At 49.9% G+C, this 22,132-nt stretch overlaps 1 protein-coding gene across 2 annotated transcripts in view; it reads left to right on the top strand.

Annotated features, from left to right (window-relative positions):
- The window catches only part of VAV2 (vav guanine nucleotide exchange factor 2), a 121,842-nt gene that overhangs the window by 59,642 nt on the left and 40,068 nt on the right, over window positions 1-22,132 (top strand). For both annotated transcript variants that reach the window (XM_063410085.1, XM_063410084.1), the window contains exon 3: window positions 15,049-15,107. In XM_063410085.1, coding sequence (XP_063266155.1) covers window positions 15,049-15,107 — 59 coding nt within the window. The remainder of the gene's footprint in view (window positions 1-15,048; window positions 15,108-22,132) is intronic.

The raw sequence follows: 22,132 nt of genomic DNA, 5'->3' as shown, positions 1-22,132 counted from the left end.
ACCCACTCCCACTGGTGTTTAGGTGTGAAGAAGGAAGGGGAGAGGCAGCAAGCTGGGATTGTGCTTTTTAATCGAGGCATTTCAATATAAATAGTTTGGATTAATGGAGGTCTTAATAACACTGAATTATTTTGGGACAGGGCTCGTCAGCTCTTACCCAGAGCTTTACAGATATCAGCGCCACCACCTCCTACCCTGCAAACATTTATTGCTGAGAATAGTCCACGTCTGCAGCAGAATAAAGCACTTGATGAAAAATACATCAGTGGGACCTTTGTTAGCAGAGGGCTGCCTGGGCACTCCTGCTGTGACACCAGCAGGGACATTCCCCTGGGTTTTCCCAGTGATGACAGTTCTGCCTTTCTCTCATCCCATCAGCTCCCTCCTCTCACATCCTGGGCTCTGTGGGATGCTGCTGGATCCCAGTGGGATCTGGGGACACAGGACTGGGCAGGAGAAGGCTCCATGCAGTGGGAAAGGAGCAAGTTCTGGGGTGGCAAATTCACTGGTGCTCTGCTGGTGGGACATTTCGGAGGGGGTTTTTCCCCCCCATTGGAGACCATTTGTTGCCCTGTGCAGAGGCACCACCAGGATGCTGGGAGAGGAATTTGGGTGTGACTTTCAGGGTGAGCCTGTGAGCACCCCAAGGAGAGCCCGGATCCCTGTTCACTTCCCAGCTCAGCATCCATCACTCCTGGGGTGGTTCTTCCTTTGAGCTGTGGCTGGAAGCAGGGTTGGATGAGTGGTGGGAACACGGAATCCCCCTCTGGAGCAGCTCCTCCTCTTGTTTGCACCCAAATCCACGACTGCAACTCCTCACTGACCATTCCCACCACCCCAAACCCCATTTCCAGCCAGCAAGGGGGAGGGAGCTCGCTCAGCTGAACGCTCTCTTCGCAGATGTAATTTCTGCATAAATATCCATACATTGTCAAACCGTCTCCTCTTTTTTTTTTCCTTTTTTTTCCCCCTTTTAGCCCCTCAAACATATGATTTTTATTTCTCCAGCTGTAAAGCCGAGCCGCGTGGATGTTAAATTGTTAAACAAGTCAAACATAATTATTCAAGAGCGTAACGCGTTTCAGAGGCGCGGGATCTGAAACGCGACACAATGCGCGCGGGCGAGCAACGCCTTTGTGGGGATTGTACTCCTGAGGGGGCTGTCATTTTGACAAGAATGTATTTTCCCCTCTTTCACAGCCTTGTCTCGATGCTTTGGTGGAAGTTCTCATCCGAGTGGAGTTGATTTTGATGGGGGAATTATTCAAACCTTTCAGATCCATCCCCGCGGGCTGGTTCGCTCGGCGGGCTGATGAGATGATACCGGTGAGGAGGCTGAGAGGGCCTGATGTGAAATAAAAGGGTTTTTTTCTTCTGTGAGGCTTGGGATGAGCTGGTTATCTCTTGGTAATGCTGTCAAATGCTCTTTTCTGCAGTCCGAGCACATCATCTACATCTGGCCAAAATATGGCATGAAAAAAAGATGTTTTGAACAAAAGACAGCCTTTATAGCAGATGGGGGTGAAAAGCCATTAAAACTCAATTTTCAGGGACTTTTTTTTGGCTTTTCTTTAATCCAAAAGATTGGAAAATATTTTGTTTGTTTGTGGACATACAGGAAACATTGCCTTTTTTCAGTGGTGGACAGAAACAAAATGCTCCTCAGTATTGATCAGGTCAGAAAGCCCTTTCTCTTTTCTCTGTCCCACTCCTCAGTTTCGTGTTTTACACCAGGCTGAGCTTTTCCTCTGGGAATTCCAGACATTGCTGCCATTAAGCACACACGCTTATTTGCAGTGTGGATTTTCATGAGGCACCTGAGCTCACCCTGATCTGGGATTTTTGGGGATTTTGTGCAGTGGTAACTCAGTGGTGCTGGCTGTGAACTCAGTAAGACTTTAATGTGCTCCTCCTGGCACTTAGAAAATGCCAAGAGAGCCAGCTAAGAACAAATCCCAGTTTTCTGTTCCCTTCCCACAAACAAATACTTGTCGGGCATTTCCAGGAGCTCCTTAGGACAGAAACCAGTTTTACCTGTTCGATTACAAAATCTCTTTGTTCTGGACAAGAGGAGGAGTTTTCCCTGACCCTCTGGGGCTGCCCTGCTCATACCTGAGGTGACCTCTCTGACCTCACATTTCCATCGGTGCCCTTTGGGATGACATTTATTGATAACCCTGCCCTGCTGGCACCAGCAATTCCCGTTTTTTTGCTGTTTTTCCTCTCTGTGGCTGCTGGGACCCTCCTGCACAGTCAAGGACTCTCATCCATCCTGATGCCCTTTATCAACATCGTGTGTCCAAATGGATAAATCCTATTTTTTTCCCTTCTCCTACAACCCCAGGCTGACCACAGTGCACGGCCCAGCTGCTCTTTGGTTGAAGGGCTGGGAGAAGCAGCTCATGGTGGTCCCATCCCCGTTTCCCTTTCTCTGTGTGTGAGTGGATTTTTTGGCATTTTCTCTTTCCCAACCCACTCGATTTGTCGAAATCCCTCAAAAGCTTCTTGCTGTGTGTTCCACGCTTGCTCAATCTGTTCCCATTAATTTTTAAAGGCGTTTTTAGCGGCTGATAAGCAGCTGGTGAGAGCTGGGGGATGCGGGATGCTGCTCCCTTGGGATGCAGACACCCTCCCCATCCCTCCCCGGTGAGGATGGGGCTCTCCAGCTGCCACTCGGCTTCCCCTGCTGGTTTTAAACCATCCTGAGCAGAGCTGAGCTCACACTGGAGGATCCAGCTGGGGAATCTGCCCGAGCATCCTTGACAAAGCTATTTACATTCCTTAAATCACTGCCTGAAAACATCATGCCTGACTCCTCCTTTTTTCCTGGAGACAGACAAGATCTAATCTACGATATTTTTTCCTTTTTTTTACAGCTGTGTGGATTTGTTAGGCCTGAAGGGACCCTTAGATCATCTTGTCTCACCCTCTGTGCAGTAGTGGCAGTGGAAATCCACCCAGCTCCCCCTTCCACCCTGTCACTTGTGAGCTGTGACACCCTGGCAGGGCAGCCAATATTTTTTATGTTTTATTCGGTTCTTTTTTATTTTTATTTTTTTATTTTGGATGTTTTATTCAGTGCAGTTCTTTTCTGGGCCCCTTCGTTTCAGTCACCCCCAGAGCAGTAAATGTGCTGTCTGCAGAGGCAGAGCAGTGACTAAATTTAACATCCCCGGTCAAATCAAAGCACTTTTGTGGGTATATTTATCCTCTGTTACAGGATGAGAGGAAGGGAAGTGGTTTCTGAGCATCTCTGGAAAATGCCTTGTGGGTTGCTGCTCCCTCTGCCCCAGGCTCCTGCCTGCCTGCAGGTGGAAATGCATTAATTGATGTCACAGGATTAATAAATGGGACAAATGAGGCAGTGTCAGAGGTCTCTGTCTGATGTCCCTTCTCTTTGGAAAGCCCAGGCCGGGAATGTGCCTGCGCAGGGGTAGGAGAGTGCTCCAGACAGAGAGTTTTGTCTGGAAACCTCTTGATGCTTCCAGTTAATCATGGATTTGGGAAATTCAGGGCTTGCTATTTTGAGAACTGAATCAGAGAGGAAGCGAGGGTTGTTTCTGCTCTTGAAATATGATTGATGGAAAACCCTTTTTTTATTTCTGAAATAACATTTATTTCTGGGAGGTATTTCACCAGCAAAGCAGAATCTGTAATAAAATAAAACCCAATCCTTTTATCTCCTTCGGGGAGGGCAGGGAAGAGGAGGAGCAGCATCCTTGCTGCACACGGATGTCTTGGCTCTGCTGCTGCACTGCACAGGCTTGAGAGGCTTCATTTGTGTCAAACATGGAATATTTGCAAAGAGAAAAGCTCATGGTAGTATTTGTCTGCCTGGCAGAGCTGTCCCTTCCCGGGTTTTCTTCCTTTTGAAATAGTTCTTGGAAAACTGGGCAGATTGTGCAGTGAGGAAGAATAAAACACACAAATCAGGAGCTCTGATATTCCACACTGGCTCCTGATTGTGGCTCTTCTTACAGATTAAGAATTTAAACAATTGTAGGGGTTTTTTTTTCCCCAAAATGATGCAAACTCACAGATAAAAGGTGATCTGACCTTGCCTCAGGAGCTGGGAATTTCTCCTCTCTGCTCTGAACTGCTCCTCCCTGCCCTCAGTCTCCTGAACGTCCTGGTTTAGCTCCTGCTTTTCTAGGAATTGGGAATTTAACACAGTTGTTTTCCAGGAAACCCAGGGGTGACACTTTTGAGAGTGACAGGAAGTGACTGAGGTGTCCAACCGAGTAATCCTGATGGAAGGCTCGGGCCAGCAGCACAATCTTGGCACATCCCTCTGATTTAGGTGCCTGAGACAGGGAAAATCAGTGGATAGAGACAGTCTGGTGAAAATATATGAGGGATTTCTCCTTTACTACAGCTAAAGGTTCAACCAGAGCATTCTACAGCTTGGGATTTTTTTTTTTCTGTCTCAAGAGCAGTGAATTCCTGTGATGGCTTTACGTGACTCTCAAAAACCCGGCTAAATTGGGCATTTCTTTCTGATTTGAAACCTTCCAGAGCCTGTGGACAGGAGGAGGGAGCAGTGGGAATATTCTCCTGCCTGCCTCCATGACTGGCAGCCTGCATCACTCCTTTTTTAAGAGAAACTTTGGAAGGGGCAATAACAGCAGCTAAATTGGCAATACTGGAGGGCTGAAGTTCGTGTCAGTTATTTTCCAGCCTTGCTGGATGCCTGCAGACATTCCCAGAGTGGTGCAGGGGATGGGTAAATGATTCCCTGATTGATTACATGTCTCAACGTGCCTTTGTGGGATTTGGGAGCCTCTTCCAGCTCGGTAGGAAGGGGTGAGAGCTTAACTCATAATCTGAACTGAAGTGTCCTGGGTTTAGAAAGGAGGAATTTGTTTCCTTGTGCCCCACACCTGAAGGGTTGCAGGATGCTCGAGGTGATCCTGTCAAAGGTTTGCAGTTACCCATGAAACCAGAGCTGGCAAACAGTGCAGGGTGAAGCTGGAGCTCAGTAGCACCGAGGGATGTCTCAGTTTGTCACATCCCTGGTGATGTGATGAGCTTTGGTTGTGTGTCCAAGTGTCCCCAGAGCCTGAAAAATGGATATTTAACAGGTGTATCAGTGCTGATCCAGGGCAAGGAGGCAGCTCAGACCTGGCTGCCTTTGGGGGAATTTTGTTTGTAAAGATAATAAACCCCACAAAGTTTACAGGGTGCTTCTCCTCCCTGGAATCTGGGACAGGATTAGGGCTGAGGAAATGAACTTCATCCTGCTTTCCTGTGCTTCTCTTCCTGCTGCTCTTCTTCCTGAGAGTTTCTGCTCCAAGTCACTCTGAGTTTTGAGTTGTTTGGGAAGGAGAGGAGAGCTCCAGCCCTCTCCTGGTTGTGCTTTCCCAGAGCATCGAGTTCTTTTGCCCCTTCCTTCTCTTCTGGGCCTTTTCCCCCTCCTCTTTTTAAATTTAAAGCTGTGAAAGTGAAGCTGTTTCCTCCAGGTGGGTCTGTGCTTGTGCAGGGAGCTTGGGGCAGCCCCTCCATCCGTGGAGCCCGGTGGGATTCCTGCTACAAGCCCTGACTCCGTGTAGCTGCAGGGAAAGGAACTTCAGTGGGAAAGGTCTCCCATCCCTGCAGACACAGCAGTTCCAGCTTTGGAGCAAATCAAAGCAGCAAATCCCAGGCAAATTCTAAAAGCTGCACTTGAAAAACTCCTGTTTGCTTCCTGCCTCTTTCGTGTACGTTGGAATTACAGGAATTTCTTTGAGCTTAAACGAGTGGTTTTTCTCCTGATTTGTAAAACACAGCAGGTCTCAGACGGCTTGTGATGGTTAAGCTGCTGCTGCAGGAGGGCTCTAGGAGGGACTTTGCTTCCCTGAGGTCCCTGGGGCAGAGCTGATGGTGTAAGGCAGGATGGGGGGAGTTAAGCAGAGCTTGCAGGATGGATCCAGGGCTCAGAGCCTGAGGAATCAATGGAAAAGCTTCCTCTGCCTTCAGGGCTTGGCCCGCAGCAGCCTCTGGAGTGTTAAACTGCAGGTGCCTCCCTTGGGAGATCTCCTTTCAGTGGGGACTCCAAAACCAAACCCTGGGTGTGGCAGGGAGGGACAAACCTGCCCTGGGTCTGCCCCCTGCTCCTGGTCCAGGCATCTCCCACCAGCACTGCTGCCCTGGGACTGCAAAGGATTTAAATTTAAACTTCTCTGGAGAAACCTGTGCTGGAGGTTCTGGCTCTTCCAGAAATTGGGGGCTCTGCAAAGTGCCAAAAAAAAAAAAAAAAAGGCGTTTAAACACTTTTCTTCACGTTGTTTTCATGCACAGCTGCATTTTTTCCTTTAGCGCCTGGGATAACGATGAAGGAAATCAGGCAAGGAGAATTTTGGGCTCTCTCTCTCTCCAATGGGTAAATTATTCTTTGTGCAAGTGGATTGGTTTCATATGAATGCTTCCAATTCCTCCTGCACATGCAGAATGTTCCTAAACCTCCTTTTTTTTTTTTTTGGTGCTGTGTACGTTTTGCTCTGACCCCCCAGCTCCCCTTTGGAGCCAAGTGGAAATGGAAACCCAAAGATATGTGAAAATCTGTAATATTTTCTGCTTACATCCCAGGCCTTGATCGAAAGGGATTAAACCTAATACAGATTAAAGCCAGTTTCTCGGAAGCAGGTTTGGATATCCGTGTTTTGCATCTGACTAGCTGTTTTTTCCATCTGTTTCGACAAATCCAATCAATACTGGGGGAGGGGGAGATGTTTTTGCAGGAGAGCCTCTCCTTGCAGCCTGCAAGGAACCCTTGGAAATCCTCTTGGCTGGAATTCTCTTGGAACACCTCAAGGCAGGGCTGATGAAAGGGCTGGGATGGGGTGTGCTGGCTGAGGTGGCAGCTTTCTAAATTAGAGTCTGGTCATGGAGTGATAAAAACACTTTTTTATCACTCCATGAATGCATTGGAAGGGACATTAAAGCCCCTCTTGTCCCACCCCATGCCCTGAACAGGGACCTTCCACTACAGGGTGCCCCAAATCTCCTCCAACAACTCCAGGATGGGGCAGCCACAGCTTTGCTGGGTGACCTGTGCCAGTCCAGAGCAGAATTCCAGGTGTGAGGACAGCCCAGGTGACAGCTGGGAGCAGAGCCACGCTCCTGTCTCACCATCTAGCACCAGGAATTCTTGTGAGCTGCTCCTTTTCCATGCCCTGCCTGAGCAGTTTTTTATTTAGGGTGCAAATCCTCCCTGGGGAGTGTCTGTCTCTGACAGGGGCTTTTCCCTGGAGAAGTTTGTTAGGGTGGCTCTTTTTGAGTCACGAGATGAGGGTTTGGCTCAAGTTTTCCTGACTTTGGGCACCCTGAGCTGTGGGCTGGGGTCAGACAAGGACCTGCAGCCCTTTAGCACGAGGAGGGGACGAGGTTGTGGAGCAGCTGACCCACAATTTGGGGAGTAAACTTAATTAAATCTGACTGATTAGGAGGGACAGCTGATTTCTGGACAAAGTTTAGCCTGTCCTGGTGTAAGACAAATATTGGAGCCATTTCTGGGGTTGTCTGGCCACCCTGTCCCTTTCCATCAGTGCTGTGGGGTCAGGGGTTGTCTTCTCCTGAGTTCTCCTGGTCGTTACCTCCATGGAAAGCACAGATATGAGAATTACAACCACCCTGCTCAGCATGGGGCGAGCTCTGAGCCTTTCCTGGGCTCCCCAAAGCCTGCAGAGATCCTTGCAGAGCCTCATGGCCAGGGTTTGGGACCCCCTGGCAGCACAGGGGCACAACGAGTGATGCTGCTGGTGTTCCCCACGCCTGGCACGAGGTGTCTTGGAGGCAGCTCCCATGCTCAGGGCTTTGCAGACCTGTGTAAACCTCATTATTTGAAGCTAATTAGCGGGTTTAGGGATTGCTTTTTTTGCCTTTTTTTCGCCTTTTCTCCCCCCCTCCTGCCCCTCTTTCTGGGCCGGGTGCCCAGCACAGCTTGGTGGCTCTCAGCGAGGTCACAGCCGTCAGCGCCCACGTCCTCCCACGTGTCCCACACGTGTCCCACACATGTCCCACACGTGTCCCACACCTTCCCACGCTCCAGCTCCCTCCTCTGCCGCTCAGAGCTCGGCACCCTGCCAGCTTCATTAGGGAACGGCTAATTAGGGGCAGAGGGAAGGAGCAGAGGGGCTGTGCTGGGGTGTGGAGCGAGCAGCTCTGCCTGGCGCTGATGGGGTTGAGCTCACCTGAGCCAAGCTCTGCTGCAGCCGGGTTTGTTGGTGGTTTTCCCCTCTGTAATTTGCAGGGAAAAGCCCAGTTCCCCGGCCTCCTTACCCTCCTTTCCCCGAAGGACACTCTCCTTTTGTAACCAAGCCTTGCAAACGAGCCCTCTCCAGTTACACGCTGAATTTTCTTCTCTCAAGAGGCAATTTTGTAATGTCTTTAATCTGGAGGGAAGCAGCCAGCCCTCAGCTCAGCCTTCCAGTGCTCAGGCCTTTCTGGGAATCCTCCTTGTCTTGGGAATCCACTGGGAGGATGCTGAAATCCCAGCTGCAATGAAAGTGAAGCTCTTATTTAGTTTTTTTTCCCTGCTGGCTCCCTCTGCCCAAATACATCTCATTATTGCTCTGAGCAAAGGCAGAATTCCTGTCACTTGTGCTTCACAGGTCAGCAAATCCTAGCCTGTGCTGGGGTGCTCTGGGATTGTGTGGAAAATGAGGGATCAGGGTGCTGGCCAAAGCTGGGGAGGTGGCACAGCACTCTTGGGCAGTGGTGGCACCTTGGAGTGACACAGGGAGGTGTTTCCAGAGGGAAATACCAGGACAGCTCTCCAAAAGGCCTTGGGAGTCACAGGGGCGGGAATGTGCAAGTAAAATTTAAAACCTCAAGATCAATTTGTGCTGAACATTGCATCCTTCTCCTCCACCTTCAGAAACTTGGGGTTCTGTCTGGGAATTCTTCTGGACAGGAGATTTCCTCTGTTAAAATCAGTCTGGGCTGGATCTCCTGGGCTCTCTCTGACAAGACCAAGGTGCTTTCTCCTTTCTTTCATGGAGTGCCAGGATCAATCCCACTCCCCTCTGATCCCTGCCTTCAGTTCCATGCGTTGCTGCCCACCAGTGCTGGAATAGTTTCTCTTAATATTTAATTGATGCTGATTTGTTTTGTGCAGAGATGTGAGATGGTCTGGGGTCACCCTAAACCCCAGCGTGGTGGCACACAGTGACTCATTTCCAAACCAGCCTTCAGAGGGGCTGCCAAAGCTTGTCCCAGAAATGGTTTTTTTGGATATCAAAGCTTTTCATTTTCCTTCTTTTCTTACCTTTCTGTCATTGGCTATTTCTGGGCAAATTGCTGGGGCCAAGCCGAGCCAGGGGAAGTGGAGATGTGGGAAGGAAGGAGGAGGAGGAGAAGAAGGAGGAGGAGGAGAAGAAGGAGGAGGAGGAGGAGAAGAAGGAGGAGGAGGAGGAGGAGGAGAAGAAGGAGGAGAAGAAGGAGGAGGAGAAGAAGAAGGAGGAGGAGGAGAAGAAGGAGGAGGAGGAGGAGGAGGAGAAGGAGGAGGAGGAGAAGAAGGAGGAGGAGGAGGAGAAGAAGGAGGAGGAGGAGGAAGAGAAGAAGGAGGAGGAGGAGGAGGAGAAGGAGGAGGAGGAGAAGAAGGAGGAGGAGGAGAAGGAGGAGGAGGAGATGGCCATTCACCCCTGCACCTCTCGCTGAGTACTTGGGGATTTTTTTCCTGTTCAGGAGCAGATCCTGGGGACCCTCTTGTCACCTCCTTTTTTGGAGGAACTTTGCCACAGCACCAGCTCTCTCTTGCTCAGCCCCACGCTGGGTGCTTATAGATGCAATTTCCCCGTCTCTCCTGTTTGATTCTCCTCTCTTTGGAGAGATGTTTGCAGAGACAGGGTCAGTCCAACACCTCTCTCCGATGGGCTTGTCCTTGCCCCAGAGCAGTTTGTCTGTCCCCAGGGGAGCCCGTGGTGGCCCACAGGCAGCTGTGCTGGGCTGGCAGCGGGCACAGCCCCTCATGCCCTGTGAACCCCCAGCGTTTACAGGATTGCTGTTGTTTTGTGGCACCCAGAGCCTTTTCCAGGCCGTGCCCTCTCCTTGGCTTTGTGTCTGCACATCCCCTGAGCCCAGGGTGTTTGCTGAGTGTGCCTCTCTCAACCCTCTGACATTTCAGCACCCATGGGTGCTGCTGAGCTCACTGCTCCCACTGTTCCAGGGCCATCAGATCAATCCCTGTGCCTTGTTCTTTCCCAGCTCGTCTCTCTTGGCTTTGGCTTTGGCTCACTTGAGAAACCTCTGGGTTTCCCCCCCTGAGTCTTTTCAAGTCCCATCAAAGCCAGCTCCTCGTTATCACATGGAGATAATAAAAGCAGTGAACAGGGGCAGCTCAGCAGCGTGGCGGAGGAGAGAGCCCATTAAGGAGCAGAATAACTCTTTATTGCTGTTCTATTAGAGGGGCTCAGAGCAGGCACTGGAGTTTCAGGCATCAATTCCTGCCTTGGGGAGGTGAGAGGAGCAGGGCTGGTTTGTGGCTCTTGGTGCTTCTCCCTTGTCTTGGTTTGGAAAGGCAGAGGAAATTTGGGCTCCCCTTGGAATGGAGAATGTAAAACCCCCCTCCCTCCAAATTGTTATAATTTTGCAGTTAAAGTCTTTCAGGCAAAGTTTTGGGAAATGGAATAACAGTTCTTTACTAGGAATATTAAAAATACAAATGCAGCAGTACAAAAACAAATGAACAAACCCAGAAACCCTGACAGAGTCAGAAATATCACCTGAGAGAGGTCTCTGCCCAGAGTTACCAGACTTAGGCAGAGCTCCTGATTTGCTTAGAAGCAAATCTGTTTGTTCTGGAAATGCTCAGTGCTGGCTGTGAGCCCTCAGCTCATTCCCTCTCCCAGGGTCACTCCTGGAGTGCCCAGAGCTGGAAAGTTCCTCCTATGCAAAGTGTCCTCCAGCTGGGTCTGTTTGTTCTTTCAAATTAAAAAAAAAAGTTTATTTTAGAGTTTTCTAGATGCTCAGAGATACCATCAGCCATAAACAATGCCGTAGGAAGTAGAAGAGCAATGAACATAATAATTTATTTTCTATTTGGCTTTGGTTTATTTTAAAATCCGTAATTCCTAAAAGCAAGTGTTGGAAGTAAGGAAGAAAAGTGGTGAATTTTTTATTGGTGTGGCTAGTGTGTTCTTTTTATTCTTTTCAAAAATCCCATTCCTTTACTCACTTCGTTTTTTTCCAAAGTGACCAGTGAGTGTGAGGAACCCACTTTTGAGTCTTGATTATTTTATTTTATTTTATTTTATTTTATTTTATTTTATTTTATTTTATTTTATTTTATTTTATTTTATTTTATTTTATTTTATTTTATTTTATTTTATTTTATTTTATTTTATTTTATTTTATTTTATTTTATTTTATTTTATTTTTATTTTTCCCATGAAGTGCAGGACTCGGTGCCTTTTTAAACCTGAAATCACATGCAGGGCCCTGGTGCCTCACTTTGTGGTGCTGTTGTTTTTTAGCAATGATCTCTCTGGTCAGTAAATGATCAGCTGGGTGGTTGGATTTAATTAAATAAATTCAGGGCACACTGGAATTTCAGGAATTTCAAGGGCATCCCTCACTTGTCATGGCAAAACCACCAGAAATTTCCCCACGAACCCTTTGCAGGTCCCTGGTAGAGAAAAGTGCATCACCTTATTTTTGGTACCTTTATATTCTTCTTTATAATTCCTGCCATCTTATTGCCACTGGGATGTTATATATAGCTTTTATGGTAATTTTGTGTGCTGAATGCAGTTTCCAGGCAGGAAATTGCATTGAGAAATGGGTGAAGAAGTAATAATAATAGCAATAATCTGCATAAGCCCCTGTTGTTAAAACCCACAGCCCTACATCTCCTGGAAGAAAAATGCAAAGATAAGAGAATAGTTTTCCAAACAACATCTTCAAATTACTTGGGGGGTGATTTTTGGCAAGGGATGGAGCAGCAGGACGAGGAGAAATGGATTTAAACTGACAGAAATTTGGGTTAGATGGACACTGGGCTGGAATTCTTGGCTGTGAGGGTGGGCACAGGTTGCCTGGACAAGCTGCCCCATCCCTGAAGTGTCCAGGGGCAGGTTGGAGTATCTGTTTCTGTTTTTTGGGTCTCTCCTGATATTCCAGAAGCAGGGAAGAGCCTCGGCTGGGATCAGGGACCCTGTGCTGCCGGGTGGGTGTGGAACAGATCCTGACCAGAGCCAGGAGTCTGGGCTGGCTTTGCCTGCAAATAAGAAGCTGTTTCACAGGGGAAAATGAGACACAGTTTAGCAAACGCTTAAGGGCTGACTTACTTTTAAGAATGTTGTTTAATCCTGTTGAAATTGAGAGGATTACTTCTCCTTAAATGCGTGCTTAAGCGCTTCTCTGGCTGGGAGCTGGGATCTGTGAGGAGCTGGGATCTGTGAGGAGCTGGGATCTGTGAGGAGCTGGCCCTGCACTTGGCTTGTCCTGCTCTTTGCAGGAGTTGTGGGGAAAATGTCCCCTGATATTGGGACAGTCACTGCTCAGCCTTCTGGAGATGCTTCAAGGAGGTTTTTTGTGCCTGATCCCTCACACTGGGTGGCTTGGCTTTCTCACCTGAGCGTGGATTTGGGATCCTCACTCCTTTGTGATGGTTCTTCACTTTATCACCTGAGTGTGGATTTGGGATCCTCTCTCCACTTTGCTGGTTCCTCACTTTCCCCCATGAGCATGGATTTGGGATTCTCCTTTGTGCTGGCTCCTCACATTCCCACCTGAGCCTGGATCTGGGATCCTCACTCAGCCCTGCTGGCTCCTCACTTTCCCGAGTGTGGATTTGGGATCCTCTCTCCACTTTGCTGGTTCCTCTCTTTCCCACCTGAGCCTGGATTTGGGATCCTCCTTTGTGCTGGCTCCTCAGTTTCTCACCTGAGTGTGGATTTGGGATCCTTGTTTATGCTGGCCCCTCACTTTCTCACCTGAGCATGGATTTGGGATCCTCACTCCTTTGTGATGACTCCTCACTTTCTCACTTGAGCGTGGATTTGGGATCCTCTCTCAGCTTTGCTGGTTCCTCATTTTCCTACCTGAGTGTGGATTTGGCATCTTTGTTTATGCTGGCCCCTCAATTTCTCACCTGAGTGTGCATTTGGGATCCTCTCTCCACTTTGCTGGTTCCTCACTTTCTCACCTGAGTGTGGATTTGGGATCCTCCTTTGTGATGGCTCCTCCATTTCTCACCTGAGTGTGGATTTGGGATCCTTGTTTATGCTGGCCCCTCAATTTCTCACCTAAGCATGGATTTGGGATCCTCACTCAGCCCTGCTGGCTCCTCACTTTCCCACATGAGCATGGATTTGGGATCCTCCTTTATGCTGGCTCCTCAATTTCTTACCTAAGCCTGGATTTGGGATCATCTCTCCACTTTGCTGGTTCCTCTCTTTCCCACCTGAGTGTGGATTTGGGATGCTCACTCAGCCCTGCTGCCTCCTCACTTTCCCACCTGAGCCTGGGTCTGGGATCCTCTCCCAGCCCTGCTGGCTCTCACTGGAGCAGAGCCCAAGCTGTGCCAGGACGTGCCGAGCCTGGGGCTGCTGGGCAGGGAACAAGGGGATCCTGTTGGTGACGAGAACAGGGAGCTTTTCTCCTAAACCTCCCTGCAAGTCAAACCCCGCGGTGGAGCTGTCTGATTCATAAACTGGATTTTTTACTTCAGAGGGCTAAAAATAGAGCACGGAAGAGACTCATTCAGTCAGTCTGGGAGTTCCCTGGCACTATTTTAAGCCCCTGAAGGAGGGCTGGGGGTGCCAGTGGAGTCTCCAGTCTCTGTGCCCTGTCTGGGCTGGTGTCCCAGGTACCACTCGTGGTGTTTTGTGCCGTGATGAGCCCTGGAGCCTTTCAGGGATGTTTTGTTCCCTGTTTCCCATGTGGAAATCTCCTGCTGAACACCAAACTGTGGCAGTTCTTTGCTTGCTGCCCTGGCTTTGGCACCAGCTGCTGACAGCCAGGCTGGAATTGATGGCAGATGAAAAATGGGAGGGATGAAGGTTGCAAACGTGTGGAGGAAAAGGATGGTCTGAGATGAGGCTCTCAGTGATGCCCTGGGATAAAAATGTGGGGGGCAGAGAGGCTCTGGGTTCATCCCAGGAGAAAATCCAGGGATGTGGTGCCTGGGTGGGTGGTGTGGAGGTGGCTCAGCAAGCCAGGGGAGCATCCCAAAGTAAAATTCCTGAATGGGGGGACCTGGGGGTCCCTGTGGCTGGGTTGGATGCGGGCAGCAGCCCCCAGGGGTTGGGTTTGTGCCCCTGGAGCCACTCAAGACGCCGTTCATCCATGTCCCATCCCTGCAGATTGCAAACCAGTCCAAAAATAACAGGTTTGTTTTTATCACTCCAGCTTTGAAATGCTGAATGTGAACGAGAGTAAAACACAGCTTAAATCTACAGGAGACTCAGACCCATTCTTTGTTCCTCTCCGTTCAAAAATCCCCTTAGCCATTAACACTTCCATCAAAAATGGGAGTTTTTGTGAAAAACCTGGTGGTTTTCTTGCCTCTGGTTGCAGTGCTGATGAGAATATTTTGGTGTTGAATCACTGCTGGCTATTTTCTGCCAGAAAAGGGCGATGGTCTGCACTCACCTCTGACAAATGATGCATCTTTATTGAATTGCAAGAAGTCAGAGCCCTTCAGCCTTGGCAAGTTCGCCTCAATAAGATCATTTTGTGTGAGGAGAGACACGAAAAGAGTTGTAATCCTTCTGTAACAAAACACAAAGCAAGAGGGTTTTCTCAGTGCTTCTTAGTGTTGCATAAAACCTGCCCGGGCAGGTCTGGGCTCATTAAATGAGTGTGGGGATGGAGTTTTCCTGGGATGAAGCTGTTCAATAATATCTTTATAGCTGAGGGCTCAGTGTCTTTTGTGCTCAGGGGTGGGGTCTAAAGCAGGGTTGGCACTGGCAGTGTCCTCCCAGCCCTGATGGTGACACTGTGACACTGAGGGGGGGACTGGAGCACATTCCAGTGGGGGTTCAGCTCCAAGCACCAGGCTGGGAGCCCCCACCAAACCTTCCTGTGTCCTCAGTAAGCACAACAGCATCTTTTTCCTCTCATTTCCAGGTGATCTCTGCAGTATCCAGGCTCTCCTTCCACAGCATTGCTCAAACCAAAGGAATTAGGTAAGATCCTTTCAATATGATGCTTTAAAATAACATCTCTCCCTCTCCCTCTCCATATTCCTCATATTTGATCACATCAGAGTCTTTAGAAGCTGCACATTAAACAGACACCAAGGCTGCCTTTGGGGTGTAGGTGGGATCCCAACAGCTGCTTGGGAATAGTTTCAGATGAAATAAGTGAAAATAGGAGGAATTGTGTGCACTAGGGAGGGCAGCAGGGTCAGTTTTGGTGTCTCCAGCTGGAGGTTTTGCACAACTTCACAAGGGATCCCAGGAAAGGCAGCAGTGCCCAGGAGCTGTGGCATCACCCCACTGTCCCCACTGTCCCCACTGTCCCCACTGTCCCCTGCCCCTGTGCAGGACAGCCCAGGGACCTTTCTGCCCTTAACCAGCTGGGAAATGTCCCCCTGGCTTTGTCAGAGGCACATCCCTGGTGAGGGGGTAGGAGTGCCCTGGCACCCAGGCTGTGCTGCCTGCTCCCCCTCTGCTCGCTGAGGGAGCAGTGCAGAAGGAATTAAAAGCAGCAGACAGCTCTTATTAAGCAGAGCTGTTATCCTGCTCTTTGTTCAGCTCCCTGCAAAATTGCTTTGCAATTGCTTTCCTTGTTAGAGTGCATTTGTATTATTAATCTGGGAACATCTCATTAGGACCACAGCTATAACAGGGATGAGATGCAGCCTAAATTACCTTTCCTTGGTTTTTTTGAGGTGGTGAATGTGTGTGTTTTCACCTCCCAGCCACAGAACACATTTGATTTTCTCCACAACACGTGTCCTGCTGCTCCTCTGGGTGGGGATCTGTGCTGCACCCCGAGCCAGGCACAGCCAGGATGGAGGGATTGGGGCTGCATGGGCTCCCTGCCCCACTGCCAGCCCTGCCACCCATCCCCAGCGCCCCCTGTCACCATCCCCATGGCTGGAACATTTTCCCTGCCTGGTGTGCACTGCTTGTGCTGGAGGGGAGCAGCTTTCCCCGTGTAAAACCAGCTCAGAGCTCTCCCATCTGTTACACACGGATCCGACAGATCCCAGCAGGGCTGGGGGGATGCAGGGGCGAGGGTTTGAGGGAGAAGGATCTGCTGTGACTCAGGGGCTGCTCGTTGTGACGGTGGCCCTGAGTCCTGGAGGAGCCTGCAGTGATTTCTGTTTGAAGGGAAAAGAACATCCAAGGAGTTTGGGAGCAGTGGGGGATTCGCAGGCACAGGCTGTGATGCCTTGGCTGGGTTTAGCTCTTGGGGCATCACTGGGAGGGTCCCAGGGTGTCACCCCTGGCAAAGCCCTTCCCAAGGCAGGGAGGGGTCCTGGGTCCAGCTCAGAGGATGGAGGAGCTGCCACCCCCTTTGGCTCAGCCCCTCTTGGTTGTGTTGAGGGCTCGGGAATCCAGAGACAAGGCTGTGCTGTTCTCATGGGGATGTGGCTTTTTCTCATTCATTTTACAACTGGCATTTACAGTTCCCGCTAAAATCCTTTATCTTGGAAGCCTTTGGCACCACAATTACACAAAAATAGCAGAGAGCTTAGCGAGCCTCTGCTTCTAGCCCTGTTTTCCTGTGTATTAACCCTGTTTCTCCTCCAGCTCTTCAGGAATAGAAAATGCTGTCACTCCTTTAGCTGGAAAATAGAACAGACTAGAAATGAATTCTATAATTCCAGGAAAACACCCTCCTGGGAGAGTTCCCTCCCACCTCGCTGTCCCCTGCAGCCACAGAGCCCTGGCTTTGTCCAGTGCTGCATCTTCTTTCCTGTAAATTAGGTGATTTCTTGCTGCACCATCACCCAGCCCCTCAGTGACAGAAACTAATCTCAAATGAATGAATCAGAATTAATCTAATCTTGTGGGAACCAGCAGCAGCTCTGGCTCCCTGGAGGGACTGCTCACATCAGCCACCACTGCCCCTCAGCTCGTTGGGGTCCATCCTCTTCCCCATGCTTCCATTGGAAGTGGGAAAAATCTTAAATTTTGTGTTTAAACCATGGTAAATACAGTGAAATTCGGATGCTGGGTGGGTTGTATGGTCTTCAGCCCCACAGCATGAGTGTGGCTCTGCTCCAATCCCTATTTTAGGGTCTGAGAATCAGGATCACGCAAATTAAGAGTGAAATAAATCCCAAAGCCTGTTACTTGTTCTTAAATAAGTTCCATGGCATAGAGAAAAATAAAAATCAATCTTGTATGGCATTCAGTGGGAAAAAAAAAATCACTCTTTCTGTCTTAATAATTTCTGGCTACAGGAGCCTTGGCAGAGGAGCCCTGTTTCCCAGAGCCCTGCAGATGCTATCAGGACAGCTCCGTGGAGATGACAGAGTGTTTCTTCCAAGAAACAAGCAGCAAAACCAGGGCAAAAACTCCATCCTGAATGCAGTGTTTGAATTGCAGTGTGCCTAATGTGCAGCAGCTGCAGCTACAGCCCTGCTGTGACCATGCTCTGCCCTGTCCCCATCCCAGGGTTCTCTTACAGATCCTGCAGGAAGCAGGACGGGATGGGAACTTTGTGCTGGGATTTTGTTGTCCCAAAGAGTCGCACACAGGGACGAAGAGCAGCTCCTCATTGCTCAGGAGAGGGGATTTATTGAATTGTTACTGGTTCTCATCCTTCCCTCCATCTCTTTGGAGGACTGTCAGCACTTCCAGGGAGAATTCCGCTGTGCTCCTGCCTGGCTGTCCCTGAACAAGGAGCTCTTTTATTTTCCAGCCAGGATTTTCCACTGCAGCCCTAATTCCATTACCCCATTCCCACGCTGACTGGTGCTTCCCAGCCTGGGGGATTCTGCAGCAGCGTGGTCTTTGCACAGGGATGTGCAAAGCTTCTCCTGTGCTTTGGAGCAAGAGTTTTCATTCCCTTTCTGAATTTTCATTCCCTTTCCGAATTTTCATTCCCTTTCCGAATTTTCATTCCCTTTCCGAATTTTCATTCCCTTTCCAAATTTTCATTCCCTTTCCGAGTTTTCATTCCCTTTCTGAGTTTTCATTCCTTTCCCAAATTTCCATTCCTTTTATGAATTTTCATTTCCTTTCTGTGTTTTCACTCTCTTTCCGAATTTTCATTCCTTTTCCAAATTTTCATCCCCTTTCTGAGTTTTCATTCCCTTTCTGAGTTTACCTTCCCTTTCCGAGTTTTCATTCCAAGTTTTCTTGAGCAAACTCAGCTCTCTGGAGGACAACAAGACTTCTTGATGCAGGTCCCAATAATCCAGGATTATAATTATTTTCTTAAAGCTTTTTTTTTCTGTTTTCCCTTCAGACTTTTCCTGCCACAGCCACGGCTGCTGCCTGTGGCACATCCTGGCTCCATCATCCCCCTCGTGCTCTGAAAGTGAGCTCTGGGCACATATTTATTCATCTCCCTGAGATCTGTGTTTTTCCTGGAAGCAGAGTTCTGCAAGCAAAGCAGGAGGTTGGGGAACATCGGCTCGTGCTGCCTGTGTGCATTTTTAATGCATTTTAAGCTGAGAATGCGAAGGGGTTTGCATGTCCTGGGGCCTTTATGGAGGCCCTAAATCTGAGTCAGTCCCTTCTGTGTGAGCTGCACCTCTCGGTGACTCTCCTCAGAAGGCACCACAGTTAATAAAAGAGTTAAAAACATTTGCAGATGGGCAGGAGGGTGAGCCCTGGTTGTCAGGGGAGGTTTTCTCTCACAGCAGCAGTGGCAGGACATGGAGGGAAGGACACAGGGAGGAGTTTTGCCCCTCTTGGGCCAAGGCAGGACCCTTTTGGGTCAGCTGGAAGAAAAAGTGACCAGTTCAGGTCCAGTGGGAGTGGCTGTCAGGGCAGGGCTGCCCGTGGGCACATGTGGAATGCCCATCCTGGCCATCCTGGTTTTTTTTGGAACAGGTTGCCCAGAGAAGCTGTGGATGCTCCATCCCTGGAAATGTTCCAGAACAGGTTGGATTGGGGCTCTGAGCAACCTGGTTTGGTGCAAGTTGGATTAGGGAGATCGGAATGAGATAATCCTTATGGTCCCTTCCAAACCATTCCAGGCTTGTGTGATTTTATTTTTTTCCCATCTCCACAGTGCAGACAGAGAGGGGAGAGGAGGAAAGCTCAGCACTGGGATTAGCCCAGGTCAGAGCCCCCTCCAGACACGGTCAAGGCAGCCAGATGAGTTCCAGCATCGTGCCTGCAGTGGGGATTGATCCAAGGAGAGCTCCCTGCCTGCTCCAGGGCTCCTCCCTGCTCCCCTTGGCCCGGGAAAAGCACCAAACTCCAAATGAGGGCTGCAGCACCGTCAGCCCTGCAGTTCTGTGCTTCACAGCTTGCCAATAACATCAGGATGTGTGTGGGGGGCTGGAAGGGAGGGGCAGAGCAGCGATCCTGGCAGGAGGTGCCCACAGGGGCACAGGGAGCCGGACCTGCAGCCCCTGCCCTGGGACACCTGGCTGTGACCCCAGTGAGTGCCACAGGGAATTCCTGGGGTTTGCTCCCTCTGAGCAGCCGCCAGGTCAGAGCTGAACGTGGGGTTTTGTCCAGGTTTCGTGGCTTTAATCCATTCCCCACTCACTGAGCCCCTGTGAAAAGGGCTTTGTGCTCCCACCAGCAAAGCCCACTCCGTGCAGAGGATGGTGGCACAAGCTGGAGCTGATCACGGGATGCTCCCCTCGCTGTCCTGAAGGAGAGAAGGGAGACAGGGGAAGGTTTTGATGGCGTTTTTGAGGATTCCTCAGCGTGCTGGAGGCTTCCTGCAGATCAGATTTGGTCTCTGCTCCCCCTGCCCCCGGGGATGGGAGGCGGATCCAGCTGGGTGTGAAAATGGCAAGCGATTAAAGGCGCTGACAATTAAGTCCTCAAGTGTCTCCTGATGAGGAGGTTGTTAGGGCACCTCTCCTCCCCAAGGCTGATTTTACAAGGACTGTTTTATTCCCTGTTTTATTCCCCGCTCTCTGGAATTGCACTCTTCCCATTATTCTTTTACTGCCGTTGTGTTTTCCTTGTACACACTTTAAGTGTTGCTATAAAACGGATGGAGAAGGCTGTGGGAGGATCCGTGTCTGGAAATGGGAGCAGAGCTCCCCTGGGACTGGGACCAGTCTTGGCACTGGTCACCAGCACAAACCCAGGGAAGCTCAGCACAAACCTCACAAGCAGGGGGTGAGGTGGAAATTGTGTCTTGTGCCACCACCAAACCTTTAGGAGTCACCACAAAGCTCCCCCGTTTGTTGATGAGCAGAACGCTTGGCTGAAAAGCAGCTCCATTCCCACTAAAAAAAAACCAAAAAAACCCCACCAAAAACAGTTCTTGACACATTTATTTTGGCAAGTTTGTATCCTCGCAGAGAGCCTGCAAAATATCCCTGAGGTGTTTTCCTGCGGGGCTGCTTTGCAGGCTGGGGTCACCCCGTCAGCATCTGCTCACCAAGCACAGGCAGCTCCCCTGTCCCTCCCCACCAGCAGCTTTGCACGATGAGGACACAGCTCTGACGAGCTCAGATCTGCTGGCTGGGCTCAGCTGGGGCTTGCTGGCCTTTGGGGTCACCTGCTGTGGCAATTTGGGGACACTGGTGGCCTTTGGGGTCACGTGCTGTGGCAATTTGGGGACACTGGTGGCCTTTGGGGTCACGGGCTGTGCCACTGCTCCTCGGTTTTGCACACCTGGTGCTTCCCTCTGGCTCCTCCTGTGTCACTGCCCGCCCTCTGGGAGCTCCCCAGCACCTCTGATCATTTTCCCAAAATGAGCTCTTGCTCCCAAGGATGCTCCAAGGATGGAGAAGGGCTCCAGGCTCGGCTGGTCCAAAAATTGGGGGCCTGGGAGGTTCCCAGCACTGGGGGATGGGGACAGTGCCATGGGCTGTGCCTGCAGAGGGGCACTGGGGTGCTCTGGGACAGCCCTGGTCTCTCTCTGCCCCTCACTGGGGAAGGGAATCCTGCTGGCCCTCGGAATGGGCTGTTTGGAGCTGGTTTGTGCTGCACAGCTGAGCCTCTCGTGGCTGGGATGTGCTGCTGGTGCTGTCCCTGCAGACAGCAGGCAGAAAGGTCCATTCTGGTCATTACTGGTTTATACTGGCACACGTTTCACAGGATGGCCGCTGCTCAGGTACAGCAGAACTCAGCAGTGCTGGAAGATCTCCTTGTGCTGCTTTGCTGCGAGGTAAAAATGGGGATTTCAGGATTCGTGTTTTCACCAGGTGTTTTCCAGTGTGAGGCAGTGGATGTGGTTGCATGGGATGCATCCCAGGTCTTTACTGGGGCAGTCATTCCCTACTGGTTGGTTGTGCTGTTAACCCACGGGGTTTGGATCTTTTTTTTTTTTCCCCTTTCTTTTCAAGACAGACATTTCTGGATTCCCCTTTTGATTTTATCCATCTGTTCTCGTCAGTGTGGAGCTGAAGTGAGGAGAAAATCATCCCTCTTGCTGGAGCGAGGCATTGCTGCACGAGGGGGTTTTAAAAACCCGATAATGTGTCGAAACATAAAATTATACGAGCTGTTATTTCCTTGTCTTCTCATCTCCAGAAAGGCTCAGCTCAGATTGGAGCTGAGGATAAAGCAGGGCCTGCAGCTCACCCTTGGGTGCTGACACCACGCCGAGCATTCTCCTGCAAAATCATCATCACCATCATCATCATTTTGTGTTGCTGGTGATGCAACTCGCTCTTTCCCTGCTGGATTTCCATCAGAGTTAATCTAGCGAGAATTTCTGCAAGTTCCAGACCACAAATGAAAGCAAACTGTAATTTTTCAGGGGACGTGTCTGAAATTTGGCGCCGCGCGAGGCGCTTCTTCCCAGAGATGAGTAATGTGACAGAAAAGTGTGATTTTAATGAAATTCAGCAGCGTTTGGTATGCTCTGATGTGTCTTGTTCTGCACAGGGAGAATTGATTCTATTCTGCTTTATATAAATGGATTTAGGGGGCATTAATAGTGTGGTTTTGTCTCACAGCACTTGACCAGGATCATTGCTTGACTCTGCTCCCATTTCCCATTTGATGGGAACCAAATCTTGGAGATTTTGGTGCTGCCTGGGTCGAGGGCAGGGCTGGAGAGGCAGCTCCAGGTCACCTCTTTGCAGGTCCCTGGGCAGCTCACAGCC

The sequence above is a fragment of the Prinia subflava genome, chromosome 12 (assembly GCF_021018805.1).
Source record: "Prinia subflava isolate CZ2003 ecotype Zambia chromosome 12, Cam_Psub_1.2, whole genome shotgun sequence".
Taxonomy (NCBI): Eukaryota; Metazoa; Chordata; class Aves; order Passeriformes; family Cisticolidae; genus Prinia; species Prinia subflava.
This window is presented reverse-complemented; position numbering and strand designations above follow the sequence as displayed.